The sequence below is a fragment of the Thunnus thynnus genome, chromosome 6, assembly GCF_963924715.1.
Source record: "Thunnus thynnus chromosome 6, fThuThy2.1, whole genome shotgun sequence".
Classification (NCBI taxonomy): Eukaryota; Metazoa; Chordata; class Actinopteri; order Scombriformes; family Scombridae; genus Thunnus; species Thunnus thynnus.
Genome location: NC_089522.1, coordinates 23,450,889 through 23,466,998, shown reverse-complemented (window position 1 = coordinate 23,466,998; position 16,110 = coordinate 23,450,889). Strand labels below are relative to the sequence as shown.

The 16,110-nt window shown below is 46.3% G+C and overlaps 1 protein-coding gene across 1 annotated transcript in view; it reads right to left on the bottom strand.

Annotated features, from left to right (window-relative positions):
* The window catches only part of LOC137184764 (nuclear receptor coactivator 3-like), a 67,049-nt gene that overhangs the window by 3,802 nt on the left and 47,137 nt on the right, over positions 1–16,110 (bottom strand). The window contains exons 3-18 of the mRNA XM_067592743.1: positions 13,017–13,124; positions 11,968–12,128; positions 9,928–10,028; positions 9,656–9,830; positions 7,458–7,640; positions 6,378–6,464; positions 6,078–6,218; positions 5,423–5,570; positions 4,582–5,096; positions 3,362–4,482; positions 3,014–3,146; positions 2,097–2,255; positions 1,620–1,850; positions 1,093–1,198; positions 815–986; positions 174–500 (exon numbers count right to left, since the gene is read on the bottom strand). Of these exons, the coding sequence (XP_067448844.1) occupies positions 174–500; positions 815–986; positions 1,093–1,198; positions 1,620–1,850; positions 2,097–2,255; positions 3,014–3,146; positions 3,362–4,482; positions 4,582–5,096; positions 5,423–5,570; positions 6,078–6,218; positions 6,378–6,464; positions 7,458–7,640; positions 9,656–9,830; positions 9,928–10,028; positions 11,968–12,128; positions 13,017–13,105 (3,849 nt within the window). The 5' untranslated portion in view covers positions 13,106–13,124. The remainder of the gene's footprint in view (positions 1–173; positions 501–814; positions 987–1,092; positions 1,199–1,619; positions 1,851–2,096; positions 2,256–3,013; positions 3,147–3,361; positions 4,483–4,581; positions 5,097–5,422; positions 5,571–6,077; positions 6,219–6,377; positions 6,465–7,457; positions 7,641–9,655; positions 9,831–9,927; positions 10,029–11,967; positions 12,129–13,016; positions 13,125–16,110) is intronic.

Here is a 16,110-nt window from a genome sequence, read left to right as displayed (position 1 = left end):
TTAATAGTGAGTGAAATGTTTCCAAGTTTCTATTTGTTCGTGTCCAGCTGCATTATGTTGTGGTACAACATCACCAAAACTAATATGCGTGTTGACGTTAATAAGTACACTTCATTTTATCATTTTTCTAGTGTGAACACACCACATACAACATGGTTAGATGTGATTCATACCTGCTGTCCCTGCAGCCTCTGTTGCAGCTGGAGCCTCATGGGCTTGTTGGCACTCATCATCCTGGGTCTCATCATGTTGGCACGGGGGTGACCCATGCCCCCCATGCCACCCATACCAGGGAAGCTGCCGCCTTGGCCCATCTGAGAGAGCATGGGCCCAAACCCCCCTTGTTGGGGCTGTCCCTGCATGGGGTTCCCTCCATAGCCAGACTGCATAGGCATGGCAGGGGGTCCGGGATAGCCTTGTCCGTAGAGAGGCTTCTGGTCCAGCACCATGGACGAGTCCTGCCCCGGGAAAGGTTCCATCTGCTGCTCTCCTCCCTGGTTCTGGAGCAGACACGACAAAAGGACAAAAAGAGAAGGTTGTCAAACTTCTTCATCTTATTGATTTGTTTCCAATTCATTGGCTCTGTAATTGTCTTTTTCTAAGCAGCACAGACGGATCCCTGTGGGCTCATCTATCTCTCTTCAGTGAAAGAACAGCCTGAACACTCTGAGTCATGACTGAGATATCTAATGCAAAGATTAATTTAAAGCACACTTATGAGTCATGACATGCAGACTGTTCTTTTGTTACATTACTTCTAGTAGAGCTAAGTCCATTGTTTATCCATCTTTTCTAATCTTTTCTTAGGATCTACCTGGCTGACGAGGTCTGGGATGCCCAGAGCTCGGTCTATCTCCTCCAGCGCGATGCCATCTGTATTATTCAGCAGAGAGTCCAGCTGGTCCAGGAGCGCCCGCTCGTCACTCTGACCCTCACTGGTGGTGGGAGGCACCAGAAGATCATCCAAAGTGTTGCCAAACGGGCGTCTACAACACACACAGACACCCACCATGAAGTTGAGGATAAACTGCTTACTCAGCTCATTGCAGCTTATTAAGAATGAAGAAGAACAATAAGGAATTTAGCACTGACCTGTTGCCCTCCATCCCCATCATAGAGTCCGGCCAGGAGGGGGACTGATTGGGCTGGCCCTGCTGGCTGAAGGGGCTCATACCCATACCCATGTCACCAGAGCCACCTAAACCACAATGACAATACATATTTAATTCATACGCATGCACACAGACTGTCTGGGCAGTCAGAAGCTACAGGTTACACCGATAGGATCTTTTAAGCATGTAATGGACAAGGATCATACAGCACATATAAGTCAAAATACAGTATGTAAACATCATGTCAGATGCCTTAAAGGACCAGTGTGTAGGATACTTATGAATATTATATTCCATTTCTGCCAAGTCTATTCCGCTAGATGCCACTAAAAATTCAAAACTGACTCGTGATGAATTCACCAAAGATGACAAAAAAAGCTATTTGGATCGGTGTGTACATTGTTTTCCTATATTTTTACACTTCTCCCAGCTTTTTGATACATATCCTCACATAGCTGTGCTAGTATTAATTAAAAGTCCAACTGGCGACTAGTTTGACAAACATACCCATATCCATGAGCTGTTGCTGCAGCATAGACCTGGTGCCCGGTACACTGTTGGAGCGGCTGACCATGGGTCCTGCCATCATGCCCTTGCCATTGTTGTACTCCATGCCTGGGCGCATCATGGAGGGGTGTCCTGCTGAACCCACTGGGCTGGCACTGGAGCGGGGCATTCCCCAGTCCCCTGAACCCCCCATAGGAGACCTCTGGGGAACCATCCCCCTATTCATCGGTCCTAGTAATAAATAAATATGAGATGTGCATATATCAGTATTGTACAGGTGTTAAAGGAGAGCAGTGTGGCCCAGTCTTGGTCGTCAACATTTAGCATCCTTAGATGTGTGTCTTTAAGTTTAAAGGTTATCAGATAACTAAATATAGTAAAAGACCTGAATTGAGGGACAAATACCCTAATAACAGTGAGGGGAGGGGGGGCAGAGAAAGGTGAAGAAAATAAATGTTGGGTAACTTAAACACACACCCATGTTTCCCGGATAGCCATCTGGGCTGCCCATCATGTTCTCCTGCTTGATAAGCATGGGGCGTCTTCCTGCCCCTCCAGGCCCACCAGGAGGCTTTCCGTCCAAGGACATGGCCCTCTGGAAGGGCCCCCGAGGTCCCGGACCCATACCTGGACTCCCTGTACACAAAAAGCATAAATTCAATTCTTGTAAATCCAAATTCTTATCTGTTTCCTTAAAAATAGTTAGAACAATGTTTGTTTTGCATGAGATTGTGGGTGGATGATATGCAAAAAAGTAATATCTCAATACCCTCTAACATTTTGACGACAGTAATATTTTTCAGCCTGTATAAACAGCATGTATTGTGTAATAACCAATTTCACAATAGTACCGTCACAGGTACCAACCATAGACAATAAACATTACTTTTGTAATGTATGTCAATTTACACTTGTTTATTTTACACTGTGCTACTGAACTCATCCACTCTGTTCATCCTCACCAGTGTGGTCTTATAAATCATCATTTATTCAGAGAGTGAGCATGTAAAGTAAACGCACATTGTTTTGTAGAATTTATTACTGTTTTGATGTAGGGAACATACAGTCAAACAGTTTTTACTATCAAGCATAAAACTCCTCTTAAGAGAGGATTAGACTTGCCAAGCTATGGAGAGAAGATCATAAAATACTGAGGCTTCTTTTTGAAGGGTAAGATATGTTTTATATAAAGTATATTGTTTTATATAAAGTATATCTTATATATGAAGACCAGGAATGAATCTGACGACCTGAAACAAAACTCAGACAGCATATGATGATGCCAGATGTTGTTTCACTGGTATTTTATATTGATATCATCACATATGATGTCACAACACTTGCCTTGCATGTAACTGTCACTTCTTATAAGCTTTGGCTCTTGAACCACTTACCCTGCAGGCTGTCGTCAAGGCAACCCTGGGGTTTGTTTCCTGTGTCATTTGCCCCTCCACCTCCAGCCGGATCCGTGTAAAAGTCAGAGCTTGAACCCCTCAGATCTCCCAGGATAGACTCTAGGTTGTGCAACTGAACATGAAAATAACCGAAATTAGTCATCACGTAAATGTCTATGAAGATTCACATTCATCCAGATCATAATAAGTTAAGTCAGAGGCAAGACCGAACGGAAAGTTCAGTTGTCTTTGTCCAGATATATACTGCAATGGTACGCTAAAAGTCAGGAAATAACAATAGAATAACTGCAGTAATTCAATTATTCATAAAACAAAAAGCAATCTTACATCATCAGGTGGCTCTGACTTGATCTTGCTCTCAGGATGTTCAGGTGCAGGGGCAGGCCCAGATCCGGGGACACTACGTGGAGGGCCGCCAGCGGCCCCTGGGGGTCCCTTCCCATCTAGCTCTTCGAGCTTGGGCTTGACATCCACTGGCTCTTTGGAATCATCCTTGTTGAGGAGGTAGTGGAGGAGGGCATGGGTCTTCTCCTTCTTGGGGCTATGCTGCTCTTGCTTCGGCTCTGTGATCGACCCAGGTCCGCTCCCGGCCCCTGACCCTCCTGTTCCAACCTCAGCGCCCTCCTGGCCCCCCAGTGACACCTTTCCTGTAGCCTCAGCTGTGATCTTAGCTACCTCATCTGGGGTATTGCCATTTTGAAGAAGCTTGTGGAGGATCTTGTGCTTTTCTTGCAGCGAGCCTGTGTAGTGGGCTGATGATATTGATGTTGACACGCCCCCTGGCCCGCTCGTCTGGCCTGGATTGGCACTGGCTGAAGAGGAGGAGGAGACGCCAGTAGATGAGGGGCTAGTCATGCCTCCCGGTGGATCCTTACTCTCTGAGCCTGCAGGAGTGCTGCTGCTGGTTGGCGGGGGTGGTATGGGGGGCCCTGTTGGCCCGCTGCCGCCGATTCCCAGCTCCTCAGTTGGTGAAGTCAGCAACTGTAGCAACTTCTTATGCCCCTTACCGTCTGGCACCCTCCGAGGGGGTTCAGTGCTCGCCACCCCCGCCTCATTGCTTCCCTCTCCAGACTCTTTAGTTGCTGTAGCTGCCTGGCTGTCTGGCCGGTCTCCAGAACTCTCAGCCTGAGGATGCTGATGATGGTGGTGATGGTGCATGGGGTGGTGATGGTCGCTGGACCCAGGCCCTAAGCCTCCCACTGGGCTTTTTGAGCCTTCTTGGCCTGGTTTGGCTGGCTGACTGGGCTGAGAGGAAGAGGAGGAGGAGTGGATGCTGGGAGAGCTGTCTGGTTTGTGAGCTGGCGACGGGGATGTTAGGGTGGAGGGGAGGGAGCTCCCTACTCCTTCACTGATGGCTTGTAGGGCATTTAGGGAGCTGCTGGAGTAGGTGGTAGTGCTCCCCCCGCCTCCTCCACCACTGCCAATGCCACTCATGGGAGAATGTATGCCTGGAACAGAAAAAAATCTCATAAAACCTTATCAAACAAAGAAGTCAATCAATAAATAAATGACACTGATGCCTAATTACTAAAAAATGATCGACATACCTCCAGGTGAGAACTGGTTGGCTCCCATCTTCGGGCTCCCTCGGTTACGGGGTGACATCAGGAGTCCTGGCTGGGGACCGCCCATTCGGGGGCTTCCCGAAGGACTGTTCAAGCCACTTAGCCCAAACCCACCGCTGCTCTGAAACGGGGGCTGCTGTGGATGCTGCTGCATGCCTTGGCCCGGGTGATTCATGGGACCCATCTGATTCATATGCCCCACTTGATTCATCTGCCCCATCTGATTCATCTGCATCATGCGGTTGCCCATGCCTCCACTTCCTCCTCCACCGCTCCCTCCGTACATAGAGCTGCCTCCCATCGGACCCATGTGACCCATGTGGCCCTGCTCGTTCATGCCAAAGCCCCTGTTCATGCCGCCCATGCCCCCCATGCCCATCCCTCCACCGGTGTTCATGTTCATTTGGGCATTTGAGTTGGGTCCTCCCATGCCCTGTTGTCTCATAGTGTTAGGCATCATGTTGGCACCCTGAGCTGAGCGGTAACCGTTTGGTTCCCTGTGTGGAAGGAGAGGGAAAAAAAAAAACAAGTCTGAAAAACGCAAAAACCTTGAAAATGCTGAATCCCCCACAATAACCTCTCTCAGACTGTAGAAGCTTGAAATAAATGCAACTGAAATACCAGTTCCTACGTGGAGTCTTCTCACTGTTCACAGGATGTCAGTGTATAAAAGCTACTTCAGCTGCTACTTCAGCTATTCGTGTGGCATGAATGCCTTGGCTGCCTCGCATAGATACGCTGGAAGTGCTTTTTTTAGTCAATACAGTAAATGACACATCCTTTGCTGTGTTTGAAAGGAGTGTGTGTATTTTCAGTTTCTGACCTCTGAAGTAGGTGAGTGGAGATGAAGCCTTGCGGCTCGTTGCTCATAGGATGACGGTACAGTTTGCTCTTGGTCTGGGCTGTGACTGGGGTGCCGTCGGACAGAGAGAAGCGGTACAGGGGCGTCTCAGCATGACCCTGCAGAAAGGCTGCGCAGACAGATAAAACGACGGATTAACACAATTAAACACTTATCTGATAAAGGAGGTCATCAATCACTGCTTTTCTGTTGGAGCCAAATCAGTGATTACAATGAGGATCAATGTAGTGCTCAGGCATTTGTATTCATGAGATCAATATTTAAATACTAATGCATGAGGTGTGTAAATGTGTTTATGCATTTAACCAGTGAGTTTAACCAGTTTTTCTTTCCGATGGGAGGCCTCACCAAGCTAAGTAGTACCAGCAAATTAAAAACAAATAATCTGAGTCAGACAATATTCCCTCATAACTATAATAGGAACACAACATCGTAAAAGAGAAGGCTGAATACACAAATGAGTAAACAGTTAATTAAATACAGTCACATCCTGATGATTTTGCAGCTCTTAAATTGTGGATATAAGAGAGCTAAACAAGATGAATTGACTAAGTTCAAAGTACTTCTGCGGCTGATTCCAGGTGTGTGTGTGTGTGTGTGTTTTTGTGTGACCCACCCTCATGGTAGTGGCGTTTGTGCGACCAGGGTTGCCCGTCACTGTGCTGAAGGAACATCTGAATGCAACGCCTCAACAAATCCTCCCAGCCCGGACGCATCGACGCTCTCAGAGAGTTCTGGTCGATCTGGATCAGTTTACCTGCCGGGGAGGACAGAAGGACGACGAGTTGGAGGGGGAAGGAAACAAGGAAAAGAAAAAGGGATGAGTCAAACCTATTCATGGTTGAAGAATGAATGTCATGAATTGTTTCAGCATCTGTTTGTTTAGAGAGAGATTTCAGGGTATGCAGCTCCTCACCTGAGAGCTCATGCCGGGTATTGAAACTCTCTGTTCTCTCCATGGCTGTCACTCGACGGGCCACACAGATCATACATGACTGAAGGTCTGCAGGTGAGAGAGGAGAGGTGTCAGTAATGTTTCATAGTCATTGCATTGTACTTAAGGATCATTGATTGTGGGTTTTATAGATCTTTACTGAAAAATGCCTGGAGCAGAGTCGTTTAAGCCAACTTTACATTGTACACATGTAAAGGTTTGCACTCTTGAACCCAGGCCTTTAGAGAAGGAGTGCTTGTCTTCTGACCATAAAGTTACCTTTTTGTCATGTTTTGTCACCTTTTGAACATGTAGTGAATTGAATTTTGCATTTGAAGAGCCTCTTGTAGTTTTTTGTGCATTTTTTCCTTTGATATTAAACCCACACATGAAAAATTCCCATCTTGCTGAAGGAAACAACTAAAAAATGCTTCGGGTGAGGCAAAAAAATGGGGGGAAATTCAAATGAGATGCTAAACAAACAGAACATTGTTACTACAAAGTGGTTGCTTTGCAAAATAGTAAATTGAAGATGGGATTTTCAACCAAATTTTTGTATTTTAAACCCAAATTTTTTTACCTGGTTTTTCCTTATTGAAAAATCCAGAATCTATGAATATGCAAATATCTTTCATTCCAAAGTTTAACCAATGGACACCAGATGTCTCCTACTTCACTGAAAAGCCCCTTCTCAGGGTACAGTATGTACACTGGAGGTTTTCCACTTTCCATATTGGACAAGAATTGGTTCCAAACTAGTTGTGATGTCATAAAATCAGGCTCAAAGGTACACAATTTAAACTCAGATTTAAGATCAGCAAAGAGAAAATTTCACCGTTTCAGCAATATGAAAACAGCCCTTAAACCCTGCACATACAATATTCTGCACAGTGCAGCTCAAACAGCCAAGTGAAGTAAGAAAAACACATTTTTTAGTGCAGGGGGACTTTAAATATTGCCAATAAACACAGATAAATGTATTTTTTCAACACAGTACAATCGTAACATGGCTTCTTATACTATGTACTAAAAGTGTGTGATTTTAAGACGATGCCAGCGTACCTTCCCCCTCCTCGATCATGGCCTTGGGCTGGGTAAGAGCGAAACACTGCATGGTCTCGTAGCGTGGCCCTCCTGGCCCCTCCTCCATGGGGCCGTGGGCGTGGCCAAACTTGACCAGCATCCGGCAAGTGAAGGTGTGACTCTTCTGTCGGGCTGCCTCGCTTCCCCACGACACTCCATTTACTGACGGGGAAACAAACATAAACAAACACATCAGGACGTGTGCTGACAGAAATTTACGCTTGGGAGTAAAAAGGAATGAACATGTAACTCCTGGGACTGAAAACCACATACAGCTATGAAGGGACTGCCTGTAATCAAATATCACAAACAGCTCACACTCTACCCTGCCACAGATACACACACACACACAAACAAAACAAACAAACCACACTGCAAACATGTATTTTCCCTCTTTAATTGAGAAGCAGAAGCCTCTCCTGCTGTTCGGATCCCTGGCTAAATGGACCATAGGATTAATGTAGCCAAGGTGTCGATTTCCAATATCTCTCCCTCTCAGTCTGCTTTGCAGCAGGCAGAGGCCAGGGACACTCAGCCATCTATCCTCATTTAGGCCCTGACTCCTCATCACGGCTCACACACACACACACACACACATACACATTTAGACGGGGTCACCTTCACAGGGGGGAGAGGGAGGAAAAGAGAGAAAAGGGAGGCAAACTTCAGAGAGACATCCAACTGTCCTCCAAGGTCTGTGTGAAGCCTTGACGGGGCCTTGAGTTGGCCGGAGGTTTCTGTCTGGCAGGTGCAGGGAGGATACAAGAGAGGACTTAGGAGACCGAGACATGTCAGGGAAGGGAGGGGAAGGGAGGTCGGGGTAGGATGGTAGTGGTGGGGAGGGGCTAACTGATAGTGAGAGGTGATTTAACAAGGCCTTGGGTTTCTCTCCTCCACAGAGAAAACACAGCACAGTCACTGGGGCAGACAACTCCCTTCAGACACAATTATCCAACAGCGAGGCAAGACAGAGGGGTCAAAAAAACACACTGGCCGACAACAAAAGCTCACTCCACGTTTTGTGCACGAGTGTGTGTCTGTTTTTGTTACTATATGTGTGTGTCTTGGGTGTTTTTGTGTGTGTGTATTTAACTGTAGCTGGCGTGGTCAGCGGTCATCCCACAGGAATGTGCAGCGAGAGCGTATTTCATTCATGGGTCCAAAAGATAATGAAGGGGCAGAGCAGCAGAGCGAGACACAATGAGGGGTGGGAGCGCCGAAAGAAGCAGGTTGAGAAACAGACAACCACAATATTCATCTTAGTAGGCAGCCATATTAAGTATGAATGAGGCTGAGAAGGAGTGAGCTGAGAGAGGCACAGGGGACGCTCAGAGGAAAAGTAGATAAAGATGAGTCTTAAAAGATGAAGAGAGTGAATGAAGAAAGGAGCGTGCAGGGGAAGAGGAGGAATAAGTGAGAGAACGTGTCAATGACATGTCGGAGCCGCCGCTGCTTTAGGAACATTACTGCGGAGTTAATCGAGTAGCAGGTTCAGTTGAGCACACATATCCATAATTAATCAGCTTTATAAATAGTGCTCTGTGCACATACTCGTGAGCTTAGACACACACATGCAGCATCTTCAAAAAAAAAAAAAAAAAAAAAATGCAATCCCATGACTGACATCGCTTACTTGTAAATATACACAATGAGACATACACATACTGTACGCGTGCACATGCAAACATGCAGTGAATTAAGTAGAGGAAAGTGTGGAGGTGCATTATTCAGCAGTAAGTAGTTTCCAGATGGCTGCCATGGGATCTGAATAGAGCTCAGGCCTGTTTTACACTGTCTGGACCACTGAGTGTGACTGACAGCTGCGCTACGCTCTGCCTGCTTAGCACCGAGTGGGTGGGTGCTTCTGTGCACATGTGTGTTTTGTCAGGTGTGTGTGTATGTGTGTGTGTGTGTGTGTGTGTCTTTCTAAAAAAGCTCTCATTCACATGAACAAGCTTCCCAGGAGCTCCTCATTATAACGAGAGAAGGAGCTACGAACGGAGGAGCATGAATAAATAAGTGAGTGAGTTTACGCTGACGTGCGCGCACAGTTGTTGTAACCTCTCAAAGTTTGTTTTATATCTCGGCCCTATGGAAGATGTCAAGCAGGGTTTACTTCTGAGCCGACGTGCAGCTCCGAGTGTGTCTGTGTGTGTAAGCGTGGGTGTGTTTCTCACTGTTGGTCTTTGGCAGGTTCTTGTGGAACTCCTCCCTGTCGTCTTCATGGAGAATGTTGTACACGCTGGTGTTGATGAGCTCCTCCTGTTTGTACTGCAGGTACTGCGTCACGTTGTCCGACACGAACACGATGCTGCCTTCGCGGTTCACCACAAACAGGAAGCCGTCCAGAGCCTGGCAGCACAGCGACAGGAAGTCACCACCAGCCAATTGGCCAATCAAACCTTGACTAAACATCATCTGTCTGACAAGGGTGGAGCACTGGACTCACCTGCAGCAGGAGCGGCCCCAGATGGTCCTTGTCGATGACCCCCTGACCTGTTGAGGACACGTCTGATTTCTGAACGTCGTCATCGCTGGACGAAGCTTTTCCTGTAGGAGCGGAAAGGGAGGGAAAAGAGAGGAAATGCGTTACGAAAACATGAAAACACAGCCACTTCAAGCCCAGCTGCCTACAAAGAAGCAAAAAACAGCAAAGGAGAAAGACAAGGTGAGAGCGAAGATACCTGAAACCAGAGGAAACTGCCCGTCATTCACTACTCTAGCTGCACCAGCAGGGGGCAGCGTTTCTCAATCTTTACTTTTAAAAAAAAATTTTTTTGATTCAAAACTACAGGTGAGGAGGGAGACGGACGGAGGCAGGCTTCTCTGAGGAGCCCGTCAGGAGGAGTAGAGGGCTGGGTGCATGTGGAGCAGGTAGCAGCCGTCCTCATGCTTTATATTCAGTGTCAGACTCTGAGGGACTGTCTGGTAGGCTGGGGCTGAGAGAGAGAGAGAGAGAGAGAGAGAGAGAGAGAGAGAGGGAGAGAGAGAGAGGGAGAGAGCGCGGGAGAGAGCTAGAGAGGCTCTGGAAGCAGTAATGGTGCAGGGGCAGGAGCTGAGGCACCTGAATTAATGGAGGGGCTGAGAGAGGAAAAGGAAGACAGAGAGATAGATACAGAGAGAGAGAGAGAGAGAGAGAAAGAGAGAGGGAGGACCGGGGTGAGACAGACGGCTGTGGACGGAGATGATGCTGGGAAAAAGCGTCTGGTGTTTGGATTGTTGTTTTAATGCAGGGCTTGGTCTGAGAAAGAGGTGGGGGCTGCTCAGCTACAGGAATCATTCTATCTGATTAGCTCCCAAGGGGCACAGATAGACACAAAGAAAAAAAAAAGCCATTGCTGCCTACAGCCAGGCACTGTGAAGTTAGGCAGAGAAGGACTGAAAGAAAGAGGGAGAGGAGGGGATAGAGAATGAGACATAAACAGAGTGTGAGAGAGGCTGCACTCCATCAGTTCACTCAATATCTTAAGATGCTGGGAGCAAACCTGAAGATGCTGCAACTCATTGTGCTGCAATACAGACATTAGGTGGGGGGAAGCAGGGAGACAGAGGAGGAAGACGCAAAAGCAGAGTACATTAAATCCAACTGAGATGAAAAAGAAAACTGATTGATGTAAATAAAAAAAAAAAAAAGAGCAAAATGAATATGAGCAGAAAGAACAACAGGAGAAGAGGAACAGGTAGAAAGCGAGAGACGAGTCTAAACGCCTGTGTCATTTCTGTCTTCACTTCCTGTAACTATGGCAACCTGTCAGCAGCCAGTCAGGGCCAGCTGTAGCCTCTTCCCCTTCCTGTCGAGGTGGCAGACACTGACTGAGCCGAGCAGAAACACAAGAGCAAAATTCCCCACCGGCTCTCCCCCTGATCTCAAGAAATTCATCTTGAATGGGAAAAAACTGAATCTGACACAGATCTGGATCTAAGAGTTAAAAAAAATGTCCATTCTGCACTGACGGTGCATCTGCAAAGCGAGCGTCTGAGCCTGAGGCTTTTTGAATTGTTTGCTATAGAAATGACCGCTGCATAATGGAGAGAACAGAACTATAACAACAGCAGCTGTAACAGAACTAATAATTTGGCAGTTCAGCAGAATGGATGGGCATGTGATTACCTGCAAACGTCCAATTAAACAGCCCCTGGCGAGGCCAGCACACAGCTGTGCATGCCACACACACACACACACGCATGCATGCATGCACACCCGCGAATGACAGGTTCACAAAGCACTGCCAATGTTTCCTCCCAAACATAAACAGTTGAGGCTGTGAAATTTGTGGGAGATGAATGACTGATTCGTCCTTGCACCTGGGCTCCGAGGAGGCACGGGTGTGTGTGTGTGTGTGGGTGTGTGTGTGTGTGAGGGCTGGGCTCTGAATGGTGCTAACCCCCAGCTGTCTCTTCCCGCACAGTCTCTCCCCAACACCTTTTCTAATGTTTCCTCCGCAGCCTCCAGTAGCCTTCAGGATCTCAGACAAGTGTGTCCACTCACCCTGCTCTTTGATCTGGCGGATCTGGCGCACCGTCTCTTTGAGGATGGCACATTTGTCTGGTTTGACATTGAAACTGTCGATGTCGCTGAGGTTGGCTGAGATCAGTTCCGCCAGCTCCTCGATGTATTTGCTCTCCTGCTCCCGCCGTTTCCTCTCACACCTGCAGGGGGCAATGTGCAGAGATTAAAGTTGAGCTACAGCAATGCTAACTCCGCTTTATATACTTGAAAAAAATGCATGAGTGGCTGCAAGGTAGATATAGTTTGTTTGAAAAAGCGGGGAAACTGATTGCTTTTTTAGGCACAATGTCTTCTATGAGTTTGTCCAGCAAATAATAGTAGAGAAGGTAGTGGTTTTGTTGTGGTTGAAGCACATTGACACCTTAGAGTCAGTGCTAATAGTGGAAACTGGGCACAGGAAACAACAAGCTTCGTGACAAGTTGAGGTTTTACAGGACACATTGACTTTCAGGAAGTTCCTGCATCTACTGCACCAAAGCAATGTCTGTTTTATATTTTGGTATTTGTAGAAATTAAATAAACGAGATATAATGTGTTAATTAGTGAGCTTTGGAGGGGCTGGTACGAGGATTTCATTACTTTCGGACAGAGCCAGGCTAACTGTTTCCTCTTGTTTCCAGTCTTTATGCTAAGCTAAGCTAATCACCATATATATCGAACAAAAATGAGAAACCATATAAATTTATTTCCCAAAATGTCCGATTATTTCTTTAATTTAAATATTGTCTGTACTATTTTGTAGAATATGGCCTTTTCCCGTTGTGTGTTTTGTATTTATTGGGGAGGCCTCTCTTAAAAAAAGGTTTTGAGGTTAAAAATAATAAAAAAGAAAGAAAGAAAAGAAAAGCCATCTGTTTTTTAAATCATAAAGTTCTTGAAAGGGCTTTTACCAAAACTAACTAACTGCATATACCAATGGAGGGACCACATGGCCCGGTCTAGAGAAACCACTGACCCAGTAGCCCACTTTCCTTCATTTCCCCTCTCTTCTGCTGATCAGACAGACAGACAGACACACACGCACTCACCCGAGACCAGGCGTGTCGCAAGTGGAGAGTTTGCGTTTTCGGTTTTCTGAGCTCAGAGGCTCCATGGAGTTCTCCCCCAATCCACTCATCGTGTACACATATCAGCACCTGAAAAGAAGAAACACAAACACACGGGTGAAAATAAGGCTTTAACACAAGCAGAGATTAATTATTTGGTCTCCATTAGCCTTTTAGCTCTTACTATATAGTTAATTGTGAAGACACGGGAATCGTCCTTTTGAACTCAGCAAAAATAACAAACACAGAGGCAAAGTGGATACAGTGCAAAACAGTACGCAGTAGGGTAAAATATGCTTATATCATGCAAATCATATTCTCCTGGCAGAGACTGACGAACATAAACATGTCTCGTCGGCCTCCTCCTCCTCCTTCTCGGAGAAAATGAGAGTAAGCATGTGAGGTTGTGTTTGTTTGTGTGTGTGTGTGTGTGTGTGTGTGTGTGTGTGTGGCCCTGTGCATGTATGAGTTCATCAGCTCATATGGTGCATCCACACATACACACTCACTCACACACATACACACACACACACACACACACAGGATTAGCAGTGTCTCTGATGATAAGCCACGCTGCACAACTAACCCCGTTAGACAGCCGTCTGTCTCCCATAATGCATCACATTTCGTCTCCAGGAAGTGAGCTGATAAAGGTTGTGGGGAAGAGAGGCAGATGGGAAGAAAGGAGGCGAGGAGGAGGAGGAAGAGAAGGGAAAGAGGAAAGGAGCAGAAGAAATAAGAGCGGGAGGGAGAAGCCGGTGCTGTGAAGTGAGCTCTGATTGGTCACTTTCTTTGCCACAGTGACAGCGGCTGACACTGGGGAAAGGTAGGAGGGAGGGAGGATGGATAGAGGGAGGGAGGGAGGAGAGGAAAGTAAATGAAGGGGGGAGAGAGAGAGGGAGAGAGAGAGAGAGAGAGCACAAATATAGTGGGAGACAGAGAAAATGCAGAGGAAGAAAAAATACAGCGGGGGGGGGAATCAGAGCGAAGAGGCGGGGGCAGTGGGAGGGAGCAAGCAGAAAGAGAAAGAGAGATAACGGCATGTCAAAGAAAGACAGGAGGGAAGGGGAACAGGTGAGAGGGAAGAGGAAGAGGAGGAGGAGATGTAACATTCAGACTGTCTGGTTTGTGTTTTGAATGCATGTGCGGCACACAGAGTGGGCTGAAAGCCTCCAGTACCCCTCTTAACCTTCACAGCCGGAGCAGTTTTTTCATTCCATTGATTACATGGTTATCCTCTGACCAGAGCACTGCCTCTCCTGCATAGCAAATCAGGCCAACGGCAGGGGAGAGATGCCTGTTATTTAATCATTATGCACCATCATCTCAGGCTCCTTCTTGTGGGATCACAGCAATCCACCAAAACGTCTGATTGCATTCTCTTTTTTTTTTTTGGTTCTTGGATAGAGAACGTTCTAATCTTTAGTCGTGCACTCTTAGCTTGCAACATGATCATATTCGGCTGAAACGAGCAGTGAAGACATCTTCTTCTTGAGACAGAATCAATATGAGGGCTGCTTTCATGCTCGTCTTGAAGACCAGGAGAAACACAAGTGTATTCCCTTGCAAGACAACAACAGGGAATACTCATGAATCTTCCTCTAAAAGCAAGAGATGCTCTGAAGACACGCCGATCCTCTTGCTCAATCCCTCCTGCTTTGAGTTTCTTTCAAATTTCTCTTTTAATCTCTCCCCTGAGTACCTCCCATCTGACTGTCTGTCTTTCTGTCTCATTGCCTTTGTCTACCTGCTTGCCTACCTGCATCTCTTTTCGCCTATCCTCCTGTCTGCCTCCTTGTGTGCCTGTCTGCTGCTCATCGTTAGACAAAAACCCCGCTTGCTGTTGTCTGATGAAACCTACCACAAGGGAGACGAGGAGGCAAAAAGCAGAGAGGAGGAGGTACAAAGTCGGAGAGTTCAGAACTCAATGAGCCAAAGTGTTTGAGTGAAACTCCGTCTTTGCTTCTACGCCGATCAAGCCCGCCCGCCCGCCTGCCTGACAGCCTATTGATGGAGTTCTCAAAGGGGGAGTTGCTCTAATTGCGGAGTGAATGAGGCGGCCCCAGAGAATGGTTGATTAGGAGGCCCCAGGGAAATGGGTCACCTCCAGCCTGGCGCGGGCCGCCCGCTTTTCCAGTGCAGGGAGAAAGTCAATTACACGCCACAGGCAGTGGGGCCTGGTGGCAGAGAGGCAGCGGGGCTGCGTTGGGTACAATACAGCAGCAGGGGGCAGTGGGAATGAGACGCGTAAAGAGGGAAATGGGAGAGGGTGATGGCAGCATGGAGGGCAGCAAGAGGGAGAGGAGAGATGGGCATGAAGATGGTAATTTAGAGGAGAGAGAGTGAGATACAGGAGATGTGAGGGTAGAGCAAAAAGTACAAAGTTACTGCACCTGAGGTAATGCACATTTTGATTTAGAGCATGAATAACAGTTGAATAGAAACTCTGGAAATGATAAAAGCTTGGGCTGAGGTGGAAAAAAAAATGGTATACTGATGTTGAAAAGAAATTTGAAATTAATTTTGGTCAGCTTTCAATAACAGATACAATTAGACAAAAAAAAGAAAGGAACAATAAAAAGGCAGTTACTCAAATCTCACACATAACTGCAGTCTGAGTAAGGTGTAGGCGGAAGCTACAACTTATTGTGTCAAATGTTTTTAGAATACAAATCATATTTGACATCAAGAGGTAACATTGAGCTTCAAATTTACAATATCCTGCAGCCTATCATACTAGTGCCAACATTTCTGATCATACATCTCTAGATATGTTCAGTAAATTATCTTTGTAACATTTTTAAACAATTACTTGTTTTTCTTACTTATTTTTAATAAACTTCTACATGTTTTCAGTTTTCCACTACAACTGTTCCATCAATTTAATTCACCCAAACACATACATGCCTCTCAAATCATATCTTCTTTCATTTTAAAATGACACCTGGGTACTGACTAGCAGGTTATAATTTTTTAGCTCTATACATATAAAACTGTAATGTCATCAAATGGAAAAAAAATGGTAATACAGATAGATTTGGAGAAAAACCGAACTGTCAAAACAATCAAAACAATG